This window comes from Meles meles, chromosome 12 (genome assembly GCF_922984935.1).
Source record: "Meles meles chromosome 12, mMelMel3.1 paternal haplotype, whole genome shotgun sequence".
Taxonomy (NCBI): Eukaryota; Metazoa; Chordata; class Mammalia; order Carnivora; family Mustelidae; genus Meles; species Meles meles.
Genome location: NC_060077.1, coordinates 19551786 through 19566315, shown reverse-complemented (window position 1 = coordinate 19566315; position 14530 = coordinate 19551786). Strand labels below are relative to the sequence as shown.

The 14530-nt window shown below is 53.3% G+C and overlaps 1 protein-coding gene across 2 annotated transcripts in view; it reads right to left on the bottom strand.

Annotated features, from left to right (window-relative positions):
* The window catches only part of ADGRD1 (adhesion G protein-coupled receptor D1), a 121087-nt gene extending 109232 nt beyond the window's left edge, over positions 1–11855 (bottom strand). For both annotated transcript variants that reach the window (XM_046024578.1, XM_046024579.1), the window contains exons 1-3: positions 11103–11855; positions 10972–11008; positions 1794–1877 (exon numbers count right to left, since the gene is read on the bottom strand). In XM_046024578.1, the coding sequence (XP_045880534.1) occupies positions 1794–1877; positions 10972–11008; positions 11103–11162 (181 nt within the window). In that variant the 5' untranslated portion in view covers positions 11163–11855. The remainder of the gene's footprint in view (positions 1–1793; positions 1878–10971; positions 11009–11102) is intronic.
* Positions 11856–14530: the final 2675 nt, after the last annotated feature.

The window sequence follows — 14530 nt, the reverse complement described above, 5'->3', positions numbered from 1 at the left end:
GGACACACAGCATGGAGGCAATGGCATGACATCATGACGCGTGGACACAACAGAGGGCTCAGCGACAGATAACACGACTGCAGGAGCACGAGGTGGCTTCCAGAGCCATTCCACGGTCCCCGGCACCAACCTGTGCCGATGGACCCCATTCTCTCAGTTTCTAGAGACGCCTGCGATGGAACTGAAATGGATCAGCGTGCATCCTCGTGTGAGGAATGGGGCAACGGCCTGCAGGGACACCAGCACCCTTCGTGTGTTCTGGGACACGTGTGAACACACGGAGTTTTCCAGGAAGTTAACATGTCGGTCAACAAAATTCAGCCACAAGCCAATTGGGCCTTGGCGATTGTAGGGCTTTACAAGAACTCCCTGAGGAACAGATGTTCGAGACACCCAAAGGCACTGGTTGGATCCCAACCAGTGAGCTGTGGTGAGCGGTTGGGACAGGAATATCATGTTTGAAATAATGACTAAAAGGTGGCTTTCTGCATCCTGAACCGGGAATTACGTTGACAGGGCCTTTCCACTTGGTGGGATGGTCTCTCCTCACAGGGTTTAAAATAAAGGCCCTGGGAAGAGAGATGAGATTGTAACAGAGGGGAAAGCAGTCCCTTTTAACCCGATCTGGTTGTGTAATGACCTCCACAGGGAGCTTACATCCCCGTGGCTCAGACCTTTTGGACAAAACATGGAGATCCAGACAGATCTTCCGTGTGGGGCCCTGGCTCGCCATGTGCAAGCGGGAAGGCAGGAGGCACTGAGGGTTCCCGAGCTGGTCTTGCATTGGTGGGCCCTTGCACCATCCAGAGGTCCCCGCTCCTTGACGGCCCCACTCTGGGGACACCAGTGGCCCAGACCCCAGCTAGAATGCTTCCCAGTTTGCAAATTTTAAGGGAAACGTTTTAGAATCTTAGGTGGCAATTTACAGCAGCACGTGAAGTCCCAGGGGTATGGAAAACTCCAGCGTGCCGGTGTGGAGAGCACAGTTGTCTGCAGCGTGCAGGTTTTTTTTAAAAACCCCACTGCACAGAACTGGAAGAGCCTGTGCCTGGCTGGTGGCAAAGCCCTTGCTGCCCATGACATAATCAAGAATGATAAGGAAATGAAAATTGAAATGTGAAAGCATCCTGAAGCACCAACCACTTATACTGGGGAAAAGTTTCTTACTGAAAAGGGAGACAGTGCTCGGGGGCATGTGGGGCTCCTCCTTAGGGCAAATGTCTGAATTCAGGCCAATAGAGACTGTGCTTTCCATGGAGTTGGGGACGTTGGGAGCATCTTGGGTGATGTTCAGTCTTTTCAAGGTAGCGGCCAGTGAGGTGTGCAGAAGCTGATTGGTTGGTGGGGCTACCTCCGCCGAGGGAAACAGCAACCCCCTGAACATGCACGGTCATGCCGGTTGTCACGCCCCTCGGCACTCAGCTCAAATGCACCCCTAGTTTGGCAGGTCTGTCTACCTAGAAGATGGACACCTAGACCCATAGGCAGACTGACCCACCACCTGCAACTTCAGGCCTCCAACATCTGCTTTTGCTTTAAGGTTATCAGGGGAAAGCACACACATCAATGGTATTTTGAATCACAAGTTCTGTCCTTCTGTGATTAAAATATATCAAGCTTCTGTAAAATACTTTGGGTGAACAGTGATTGGGAGAAGATCCCCAACAGGCACCAAACTCCACTAATCTGCCAGCTTCCAAATGGATGCTGTCCATGTCTGTGTCCCCTGACGGCACCCCGGCCCCATGTCACCCGTCCCTGTGTCCTCGGGTTCTCTCACCACCCGCGTCTACCTCCAGTTGTGTCCTGAAGCTCATGGATCCCGTCCACATTTTCCAACGGCCAGTAATGGGAAGCAGACGCCAAGACCTCAAACCCTGGGGGAAGAAGAAGAAACGTGTGCCGTCAGCGTCAGGAGGGCTGAACCGCTCACCTTCCATCGTGAGTGGAGGGAGGAGAAACATCACGGGATGCGGGATTCACTGAAGAGGAATTTGGATAAATTCAACACTTTGAATAAAGGACTCTTAATAGATTATAAATGGGTAAATTTTTCCTTAACAGGATAAAGCATGATTAATAGGAATGAGTCGATACCTCTGAACCGGAGGGAACAGCAACCCCCATGCATCAAGGGGCCCAACGGGAAGCATGACCATTAGGGTCAGGAGAAAGGCAAGAAGCTTGTTCTGTTATTGCTTATGCTGTTTTAGAGGACATAGCTGGTGCAATCAAGCGAGGGGAAGAAATAAGGTTAAAATGATATTTTAAACAGATTTTATTTATTTGACAGAGAGAGAGACAGCAAGACAGGGAACACAAGCAGGGGGAATGGGAGAGGGAGAAGCAGGCTTCCCACTGAGCAGGGAGCACAATGCGGGGCTCGATCCCATAACACTGGGATCAGGACCTTAGCTGAAGGCAGATGCTTAGTGACTGAGCCACCCAGGCACCCCAAGGTTAAAAGGATTTAAAAAGAGGAGGAAACCGGCACCAATATTACTGACATCATATAAGGCTCTTGACAGCACCTCCTTGTTTTATTGTAACAATAACCTGTCAGGTAATTATCTTGTTGGCCTATTTGTAGAGACGAGGGGCCGAAGCTGCCTCAGAAATTGCCCTGCTGGCTCAGTTTGACATGGAAGCCTCACTCCGGGTCTCCCCAAGGCAGCTCCTGGTCTTTCTGCTCTTGCCCTCCTTCCAACATACTGAAAATTAACCACTTGTGGATTTCCTTTATGACCCTTGCACTTTGAGTGGACAGGATCTCGCGTAGACAGAGCGTGTCCTGTTCTGCTCATCCCACTTAATACCCCATGAACTGTTTCATCTCTTTGCTCCTACCCAGGCTCCGCGGTGGGGTCTTGGGGATAGTCCCGGGGCCGTGCCCTGCCCCCACGAGTTCAGCCCCTTGTCCAGCTCCAATCTGCTCCTGGATTAGTTCTCTGTGATTAGTTCCCTAGAAGTGGACATAATGGCCAAGATGACGACATGATCATCAAACTCCCAAAGGAGCTGTCAGATCACAGAGAAGCAAAAATTAATAAAGTTATCTGTGTTATTCATCATAAAAAAATGTTTTAAGAGGAGGTAACAAGGTCGTTATTTTCAAATGAGGTATGCCTCATAAGGAGAATGAAAAAACGAGACATCCTTACAAATAAGGAAAGAATTTGGTAAACGAAGCCTGTGACCCACCAGGAAAGAAGTGAGTAAGGAGGTTTATACAGATGTGACCCTCGAAAGTCAACAGTTTCCCTGTGTTCAAACGATAACACAAAAACGGAACGGAAGAGGAGTTCTCATTTGTAAACACAGCCCACAAAGAGAAGACGTTTAAGTGCCAAAGAATGAGAACCATGCAAAATTCTCTTGGAGAAAACAATAAAATAATACCGAGGGATGGACAAGAACCCTTGAATAATGAAGAATTTTGTAACCTATTTTTGGGAAAGAGAACTCCAAGTCACAAAAATGTCAACCCACCCTTGAATTCATACCTAAACACAAGGAGAGTTGTTATAAACATGCTGAGAGATTTTGTGTGAGAGAAAGCTCATCATCTAGAAAAGCAAATAAGCAAGAAAAACCCACAAGCCTGCAGGTGGACAGCAACAGGGGTGGGGGACCCGGCCCCCACACAGTGAGATCATCACGAGGTCACTGCTCCAGAGAGGATCCAGAGTGGCATGCAAGTAGACAGTTTGGTGGGAAAGACCTGTAAATACTGCCACGCACTCCTGAAACTAGCTTATGACAAAAGTGGTCTTTCAAACCAGAGGAGAAGCACACAACGGAAAGTCTCAGGGCCAACTAGTCATCTGCAAAAAATCGAGATCCCTAACTCACTCTCTACACCATAACGATTTCCAGAAGAACAAACTTTACACATAGGGACACCTGGGGGGCTCAGTCAGTTAAGCATCTGTTTTCGGGTCAGGTCACAATCCCAGGGTCCTGGGATCGAGTCCCGCATCAGGCTCCCTGCTCAGCGGGGAGTCTGCTTCTCCCTCTGCCTGCCACTCCCCCGCCCCCACTCACGCTCTGTCTCTCGCTCTATCACAAATAAATAAAATCGTTTTAAAAAAAAAATTTTTAAAGCCTTCAGTGAAATGGAAATAAAACATAAAAGCTTATGAGGAAATCAGGTGATAAATCTATGTGCATTTTTAAAATATTTCTATACATAAAAATCAATCAAGCTAAATTGAACCGGGAAGTGATGTTTATGTAATAAATGTGACAGAAATGTACTGATTTCTTTTTAAAGAAATGTATTGAATTTATTGTCTTCATTAAAACTCCCACTGTTCAGAAAATTTAGACCAACAGAACATTGGGGCAAAGGACAGCAACAGGCTGTTCAAGCAGTTCAAAAAAAAAGGAACGCAAATTATTTTTAAATTTATGAAAAGGCATTCAACACTGCTCATCATTTTCAGAGGCGAGCTTAAACTGCAATGAGCTCCCTGTCCCAGCTCACCCGGCCAACTGACGAACGGTTAAATGTTCTAAGTTGGTGAGTTCTGCCACATTTTTGGCAGAAGGTACGGTCTTTCTGGAGGGCAGTGCCACAACGATGACACAAATTTTAAGTGCACTTTGATCTAGTAATTCAGCTCCTAGAAGTTTGTGCTAGAGACAGAATCACACCTGGGATCAGAGAGCTATGTACAGGGGTATTTGTTGCAAGATATATGTATTTTTTATAGTATTGAGAACACGTGAACAAAGACAATGCTTATCAGTCGAGGAGCCGGGTCCTAAGGACGGAGCAGCTACTTAATGGACCAGGATGTAATTAGGACAAGGCTGATACACGTGTTCTGATGTGGAACGTTCCTCAAGCTGTACTATCAAAAAATCAAGGTGAGAGAAAAATGTGTTAGTACCAACTATTTGTGGAAAATGTAGCTGTTTGGCAGGCAAGATGGGAGGGAAGGATGGAGAGGAGGAGAGAGAGACTTTGTGTGGATAGCCTGGAAACGGACAGCCGTATTTTAGGGGCGAGGAAACTGAGAGACTGGATGGAAGATATAAGAAGATTTCTATTCCTTTCTGTTTCTTTTCTTTTTTTAAAGATTTTATATAATTATTTGACAGAGGTCACAAGTAGGCAGAGAGGCAGCCAGAGAGAGGAGGAAGCAGGCTCCCTGCTGAGCAGAGCCTGATGCGGGGGCTGGATCCCAGGACCCTGAGATCATGACCTGAGCGGAAGGCAGAGGCTTAACTCACTGAGCCACCCCTATTCCTTTCTATTTCTGTCCTATTCAAACATTCACACATGCATTCCTTTAAAAATTCAAAATGTGAAGACAGGTGGGTTCGCCAACGTTCACTAGAAATGGTTCTACTCTATATGGAGACTCTGACATGTCATTATTCAAAACACTCATTTACACTTCTACCATGTTTTTCTTCCCCAAAGTGCAGGATATTCATTTTGAAGAGGGGAAACATCACTGGCTTGTTATTCAGTTCATCTGGAGCAGGCGGGCAGGGGGTGGGGTGGCGGATCAGAAAAGGGAACGACATCCCTCGTGCAAAGAATGGGTGCAGACTCTTCTTCACAACCCACATTGTCATCCAGTCAACACTGTGGACGGTAAGTCCTTCCCTATCATCTCCGTTTTCAACCACCCACCACCCGTTCTGGGCACAAAGGCTCACAGAGTAAAGTGATGATGGCCTTGTTTGCACAGGGAGGCCCCCAAGCTAGCAAGAGTGCGTGAGAGAAGGGGGCTGGGGACCCACAACCCTGTACTTCCGGCGAGGATAATGTCCCACCGCATCGCCCCAGATGTCACGCATGGACCACACTGAGACAGTGGGGTGGAGGGATGGAGATGCACAGTGGCGGGCTTGCACACTCAAATGTGCACGGGGGCCGGGCCGGGAGGATGCTCACAAAGATGGACAGTCTCCCCCGCCACCCCCGGCAGGCCCAGAGCAGCAAATCACAGCAGGGCTGGAAACGGGAGCCGCGGGGTGGGGGATGGGGGCTGCGGTCTGCTGGGAGGTGTGTGTGTGTGTGTGTGTGTGTGTCCCATCACTCCCCACCAGTCCCTCCCTGCCAGTCCCCACGGCTCTGCAGGGAGGTCTGCTCAGCACGGCCAGTTCTCCCCCTTTTAGGGAGAAGTCAGAAACCCAGATCCTAGAGGTTCTTTATTCAAAATCTCCCCAAATCTTCATGTTTGCAATTAAGGTGATTATTTTAACTAAAGCATTGAGCAGAACTAACAAGTTGTGCCTAAGAAACTAAATTTAGCACATTGGTTCCCCCTTTAGAACCTCAGGCGTAAAAGCCCACAGCTCTACAAGTGTTATCAGATCAGGCAAATCTCGTTCTTTGGGGACCAAGAAAGACCCTTAGGAGCCACATTCCCCAAAAGAAGGGGACCTGCGATGTCCAGGTTCTACAGACACCCTGGTTTCCATGGATGAACCCCATGAAGTCTGTGTGTCTGCTTCGACAATACAGTCAGCTGCTCGTCACATGGCTCCCCCTGGCCCTAAAGAATAAAACAGGGGGCAGGAGGGAGAGGTAATTGGCTGACACCATGATGGTTATAACGAGTTCTCCAGGAATAAATTCTCATCCCAATGCCACGTGCTGGACTCAGCCTGGTGAGGAGCAGGGACACACACCACTCATGCCCCAGAGGACCATTAACACAACCTTCCCTCTTCCTTTTCCGTTGCTCCTCTGGATCCCGCACGCCTACCGCTTCACTAGGACTCATGACCAGGAACCATCTTCCCTTGATGCTGTAGGGAAGTCCGTCCCGGCGTCCCATGCCTCATTCAACAGCAGTGCACACCACAGAGGAGATCAGCCCCTGCCAGTCTCGGAGCTGCCCCTGACTGGTCCTCCTCGGTCTCCCCGCAGGACTCCCCGCTGTGCCCGCCATGCCCGCTGCCTGCAATGCTCTTCCCGCGGCGCCCCGACCATGGGAGCCTCGGGCCAGAGCACAGCCCACACGCCATCACCCTCCGCACCGCCAGCTCCTTCCCTGTTTGCCTACAGCACCAACCAGTCCTTGAATTCTTTTGTTTGTTGACACATCTGCTGTGTCAGATGCTCTGGTCCATCTGCACCACAGTCTCACATCTAACACACGCCCAGGGTGTGTGTGTGTCTGTGTAATCCGGATTGTTGCATTTGGATTCTCCCCAAAAGGGTAATCTTAGCGATATATTTTTTCAAACTATGTAGGCAGAACGGATGAGGAAACGCAATCATGAATAAATGAATGGATGAACATAGAAAAAATACATACATACGCACTTCTGAAAATATATATACCCCAAATCTCCATTGATCCCACTTCCATTTGTTCAACAGAGTATAAGCTTTATTTTTGAAAACTCCTTCATGAACACTTTTCTTTGCACTGGGAAGAAGAACGGAGTTTCTGGCGGGACCTAGAGGCTCGGACAGCCCCTCGCAGACCCTGTAACCCCGTGGCACTGACCGATGTTAAATTGCCTCATTTGGCTGATCATTTTGCAATATGTACAGATACTGACTCATGACGTCGTATGCCTGAACCTAAAATAATATTGTATGTCCATTATGGCTCCATTAAAAAAATACATAAATAAAGGGAATGGATGGTTGGTTTGCACAGAGAAATAACCAGTCTGCAGTCAGAGGGAATTATAATCGCCTAACCATCCGTGTTGGCCTTCTAGGCCTCTGAACGGGGCCACGAGGGGATCTGCCCCGACCTCCTGGTGCCGGGACAAGCCCAGCTGCTCCGGGTACCCCAGGCCAGGGAATGGCTGGATAACGGGGTTGTAGAAGGTCCCTTTTCCTCATTAGAGAAGTTAAATAAATGGCACGAGGCTGAACTTCATAAATCCCCGCGATTTCTTGGCCGGCGCCATGTATGGTTTACGTCTATCAACCACCGCGCTTCCCAGCACCATCCCTGGAGAGGAGCATGGACTCAGCGGCCTGGGCCAGGGGAAAGGCTTAATGCCATCCTTTCTCCAAAATGAAAGTCCACGGTCACATATAAACACGGATAATAACGAAAGCCCAGAACGATCTAGAGTTGTCGTTCAATGATTTGCAGACCTGAATGCCTATCTACATGGTAGAGACACACATCTGGTCAATGCCTTGTTGTCTGAGCTGGTGGGGACAGACAGGCCGATGACGGTGCCCCTGGGAGCCGCCGTGTGGCAGGCAGGCCATGCTCGCCGATTCCGCTCATGTGTGACCCGCGGCGCACGGTCAGGCCCACCCTGGTTGAGCATCTCCCGCGCGAGACGCAGTGTGCAAGGTCACGGCAAGACAGAGAGGCCTTGCGAGTCCGGCACGACCTTAGGACGGCAAGCCTGAAGTGGCCGCCGTGGGAACAAGGGGCCCTCCCGGAGGCTGGCCCCACGTCCTGGGCATGCCTGCTGCTCAGCCCCTTCCATGCCCTGGTGGTCCCCACGTGCCCTTATGCGTCTGAGCCCACTGAGAGCTGCTGAGGTCGCTGCCACGTCTCACCAGCGACCTCGGGCAAACCACCTGCTCTTGCCAGAAGCCCCCCCCCGAAGGAGGGCCGTGTGGGGACCCCACAGAATCCACATCCGAGCTCCCCCTATGCTGCCAGTTTTCAATGCAGCTTCACGTTCCCTAGAATTCATGGCAACAGCTCACAGAGCCCTTCCCCGCGGGGTGGGGCTGGTGGTTTGCAAAGCCTCCCCCTCCAGGAATGGGCTCCCTGCTGGTGTCTGTGTCTGTGAGTGGGCACCCTGGACAGGGGCTGGGCTAGGCTTTCCCCACTGGGGTTCCTCCCAGGACCCTGCAGCTCGGTGCCCCCAGAAGCAGAAAGGAAGGCGGCCTCCTGGTGGGGGTGCTGCACGGACCATGGAGCAGGGGTCAGACGTCCCTGAAGGATGTGAGGAGAGCAGATGATGGAAGGGCCAGAGAGAGAGGAGGAAGAGGGGAGAGACAGGGGAGAAAGAGAAGATGAGGCAGAGAGAGTGAGAGACAGAGACAGAAAGAGTGAGACAGAGAGAGATAGAGACAGAGACAGTGAGAAACAGAGAGATACAGAAACAGACAGAGACAGATACAGAAAGACAGTGAGAGACATGGAGAGAGACACAGAGAGACAGAGACACAGAGAGGCAGACACGAAGAGAAGGAAGGAAGGGAGGAGGGAAAGGGGAAGGAAGAAAACGCAAACAGTAGGTTTTTGGCCACAAGGGAACACCCACGGTCGTGTCCGGGGCGCGCCTGCCTCTGTCATTATGGTGACAAAGGCGGGAGGAGGGGCAGGTGGCGAACCGCCAACAGCGTGGGGGCAGCAAGGAGGATGGGAGAGACCCCGAGACGCAGGAAGGGAGACAGGAAGGGAGCCCGTGGGCGCGGATGTCGGTAAGGAGGCTGAGCAGCTCCAGCTTTCCCCGCAGGCTGGCAAGCTCGCTGCTGGCCATGCTCATCTGCCACCATCATGTCTCCGTGGTACCAGTTATGGGGAAACTAAGTCAGCTTCGGCCCATGATAGGGCGTGAGAGGAGCAACGCTTCCATGTGGAGCAGAGACTGAATTCAAACCGCTCCTTTCAGCAGAGGGTCAAGGCCTAGGTGCACACAAGAGGATGTGAATGCATGTGTGCGTGCATGTGTGTGTGTGCACGCATGTGCGTACGTGTGGATAGGTCTGGGCGGGTTTGGAGTGTGCGTGCATCTGGGTGTGTATACGTGGGTGTGGGTGTGATGTGTGTGCATGCATGTGCGTGTGGACATGTGTGCACATGTGTGGATGTGTGTACCTGGGTGAGATGTGTGCACACATGTGGGTGTGTGTGCATGTGTATGGATGGTGTGGATACGTGTGTGGGTGCCATGTGGCCAGGGTACAACTTGGAAACCGCTTCCTGGCTTCCTTTTCCACACTGGGCAGCAACCTGGTCTCATACCCCTATCTGCCCACTGACACCCTCCCTCACTCTTGTCCACTGGAAAACCAGCAGGAGCCTTAGCCAGCCCGGCGGGAAGAGGAGAGCCTCAGGGCAGATACACACATGCCCCTCAGCATGACACCAGAGCCATGGAGCCCTGATTTCTTTCGTCCGCACTTCGGTTGGGGAAACGGGAGCACACAGAATTCATGGCCCTCACACCTTTTCCAACAGAAGACTTAACTTGGGCATGTGGGTGAGAGAGAAACGGCAGCACCGGCCACGGAAAGAGGTAGTTCAGGCCGTGCCCCCTGCCCTCGGGGATCACCTGCAAAGAAGAAGGTCCAGCCCCACGACTGAGGTCCTGGCACTCTCAGCAGAGGCCTGGCCTTGTGCCTGGGGGGGCTGGGGATGCTGGCTGTGGTTCTGGATGGTGCCGAGGAGGGGGCCGGGCTGCAGGGGACAGAGGTCGGTGGGAGCTGTGAGTCAGGGGTGTGCTCCCCAGTGGGTCAGGTTTGTTCGCATGGCTCCCAAGCATGGGTGCTGGGACCTCGATGGGTTCCTCACCCCCATACACAGGGGAGCCAAGGGTACCATGGCCACAGGGCCTTCCCGCTGCTCACCAGACCCCCTTCTTCCCCAAGCCTGCACCTGTGACATAGCCACACCACTCAGGGACAGCTTGCAGACCGAGGACTCGCATTGGTCCATGGACCGTGAGCCCCAGCTGGGATGGGAATAGAGAGGACAGAGCCCTAAGTCAGCTTGGAGACACATGGCAAGAGTCAGGGCAGCAGACAGAAAGCCAGCACCTTCCCTTCATCTTAAGGTGGCAGTGACGGATAGCCAGAGGCCTCTGGGCGGCAGCCACAGCTGCAGACAGCAGGGTCTGACGCCAGGATGAGCAGAGCTCCAGGAGACAAAGGGCGGCCAGCCGGGGACAGAGGGGCCTGCAGCTGGGCCGCCCTATGCTGGCCCCAGAGATGAGCAACCCAATCGTGTGGGGACCCCGGCGCCAGGCAGGCAGACAGGCGGTGGACAGTGCAGGAGGACGCTCCCTTACCTGGATGGGCTGGCGGCCTGGAGAAGGCTCCGTGCACCTGCACACAAAAGACAAGAGCGTCAGAGACCCGGGACAGCCGTGTAGGCACAGAGACTTAGCCCAACCTCGGAGACAGCCCCAGGAGACAGTACCTGGAAATCGCAGAAGAGCAGCAGCAGCCAGAAGTGCCGGCCCCAGAGCAGCTTCCTCATGGCTCCCGGGGGGGTCGAGATGCGATTCCGCCACGTTCCTGAGCTCTGCAGCCAAGCATGCACCCTAACTTTCACGGCCGCGGGAAAGGCACATTTTCACAGGGTCCAGGTGGGAAGGATCTGCTTCTCTGTAGTGGGTGAAACACAGCCGTCCTGCCCGCTCACGGCGTCTCTTCCTTGTCCAGGAACCTGACGGTGTTGGGTGCCGGCGCCTCGGGAGGGCGGCCCAAAGCTCTGCGGGGCCGGCGTCGGCGTCCGGGCTGCCTTTCCTCTCCCGACTCCCGTTCTGCCTCCAGCCAGGCTAGAAACGGCCCTTCTCTCCTTGCCTGAAGCGGGCAGCACGAGGAGACTCTCGGAGGCGCCGGTCCGTGCACCCCCCCGTGCGCCCCCACTAGCCCCGTGCGCCCCACAGGCCAGCTCCTTCCTTCGCCCTGACTCAGCCCCAGCACGGGCCAGAGGCAGTGATGTCAGGCTCTCTGCTCAAACTTTGTCCGGGCAGCTTCTCTATTTATACCCCTCGCTGCAGCGTCCTTCCTGGGTCCTAACACCGGTCTGTTGAGAACGTCGGGCCGGAACAGGCTCAGCGTCCGTCCGGGGAGAGCAGAGGCTTCCCACCAGCTCCCACCAGGTCAGAGCCACAGTCCCTAACGAGAAATCCCACGACAAACCCTAAACTGTGTTGACAGCTGAGCCTTGTTTGTCCGAAGGAAGATAGAAGGTGATACACAGATGGAAACGGAAAGTAAACCACACCCGCGTGCCCCCAGATAAGTGCTGACCACACTGTTCTCGTTAACCCTTTCAGAGGTGGGTAAACGTTCTGGGAGTGTTTATAGGGTCCTCAGTGACCTCACACCAAACCCCAAATCCCTCCCCCACATCCGGGAGTCAAACCCTGAGCCGCGGAGCCTCAGTTTACTCAAGACCAGAAGTTTACCCAATCTACCCCAATCCACATTCACACACATGCTCACACTCACACACATGCTCACACTCACTCACACGCACGCGCTCACACACGGCTCACACTCACATGCTCACTCACACGCACGCGCTCACACACGGCTCACACTCACATGCTTACACACATGCTCCCACAATCACACAAGGCACTCATTCATACAGGCTCACGAGACTCATACACACACACTCACACAAGGCTCCCACACACATGATCACACACACACACACACACACACACACGATCAGAGTCAGCACTGTAGTTTTCTCCATTATTTTTTCCCACGCCTGCCTCCCGGGCCATCTCCAGCAGCGGCGAGCTGTGTGCTCTCAGGGAAATGACTGACCCTCCCTGTGCCTCCAACTCCTTGTCTCAGGGAAGGGAGCAGCCGCTCCTATCCCATGGGGAGGTGACGCGTACAAGGCCCCCAAGGCCGTGCTTGGGAGCTGCAGAGCACACCATAAACCTCGCGAGGAGAAACTGTCACCCAATAAACGTCGGTGCGATGACGAGTCCCAAGTAGACAAGAACATCGTGAAATGTTAGCTAAGAGCACTCTCTCCTTCGTCCTGACTTTAAATGGAATAAAGTCCCGAATCCAAGCACTTCCTAAAGAGGATACGAAGGTGACTTCCAGTCTCCACAGGAGAGCAGAAACCCAAACCCAGACATCGAACGTCAGGCAAGTGGGCAGGCGGCACCCTAGCCTCCAAGGCCGGCAGCCCTGAACCTTCCTGCCTGGCTGCGGAAGGTTCCAGATCACCACTGGCAGTGGCTGCCTCCCTCATGCACTGGTGAGCCCTGAGCCCCAGACTCCGGCATTCAAGCAGCGACGGTAGCCAGCTGCCCAGTTCGCCACCCGTGTCCTTGCTGCCAGCAGGCTCCTCCCGCCGCCTCCAGACGGACGTGGCGTGGATGCCCCTTCCCAGCCTTCACCAACCACCTCTCCATTGGGCCGCTGTCTGTGCGGACCTCTCCCGTTTCCACGGTTGAACAAAGTGGCGTGTGCCCCCTTTTGATCTCCGGGGCGCTGTCGGACCACAGGCGCCCCCAGCTCCATGGCCAGCATAAACGCTGCAGGTAAAGCGAACCAGGCAGCCCGCCCCGCAGGTGTCTACACTCACCAGGACTAGCGTTTGCCCAGAACCCCAGACCACCTACTTAGCATCACCTGTCCTCCCACGTCTCCTCCCCACGTTGAGAGGGACGCCCCTTCACCCAAAGTGCCGTTTCCCAGCAGGACAGACTTTGGAGTCAGCGCAGGTGGGCTCAGGGCCAGGGCCGCAGCACCGCGAGTCCCATGAGCCTCCGGCCGGTCCGCAACACCATTCTGGCCCCAGGGCTCCCTCCCTGATGCCCTTTCCTGCTCCTTTCCTCCACATCACCTTTCCCTGTCTGATAGCCTTTTCGAGTTCAGCCTTCATTCCCCCACTGTGCGTGTCTCCCCACCACAACCAAGCCCCGCGGGAGCAGTGACGTTCTTCTGTCCTTGGCCCCGAGGACAGGGCTCAGCACTTACGCTGTTGTCACCAAGCTGTCGGACACCCGGCTGCATCTGTAAGTCCAGGCGGCTGGTTCCACTCACATGCCCAGTGACACAGTCCCCACAGTCAGTTATCGTCTCTCATGTCCTAGAGACACACAAAGGAACAGAAAACAATGTTTCTTCCCTGTCCCGAGAACTCCTAGGATCTGCTCTCCACGAGGACCCTGTAAAGTGCACGGCCGTGTCACCACACTGGGCGTGTGTCCCGGTGTTTATCTCACCCGTTCGGGTGGTGTGAGCACCTTCTTCCACTCCTCCGCCGCACCTGTGCTGGCCCCACACCTGATCTCTTGTTCCAGGAGTTGTGGCTTTGTTCTGCTCCGTCCTGGGTCCCCATGAAAGGGCGATCATATGGCATTTGTCTTTTTCTGTCCAACTTATTTCACCCAGCTTAATGCTGGGTCATTTATTGGAATTAATGACATTCATTACTGCATAATGACATCTGCAGGGACAGCAGGACATTAACGCAATGTCGGCTGAGCCGTACGGCATGGCATATACACCCTACATCTTCTGGACCCATGCCCCACCAACAGACAGGCCGGTTCTGGGTCTCGGGCGCCGCACGTGACGCTATGATGAACGCGCGTGGGTGCAGTTGTCTCTTCAACACAGGGTTCTCGTTTCCTTGGGATGTGTTCCCAGACGTGGAACCGCTGGGTCACATGGCCTAGTACTTGACGACAGGGATTCAGCATCCAGTACTCTCTGAATGAGCGCCTGGTGTTTGACTTAAAAGAAAAGGTGTGTCACTCTTCGGTAAAAGTCTATCAGCTTTGTATTGAGGTAGAAGCTAATGAAGTGTTTTCAGTGGGACCTTAACATCACTGAGATGTGGATCTAAAGAGAACCACAGAA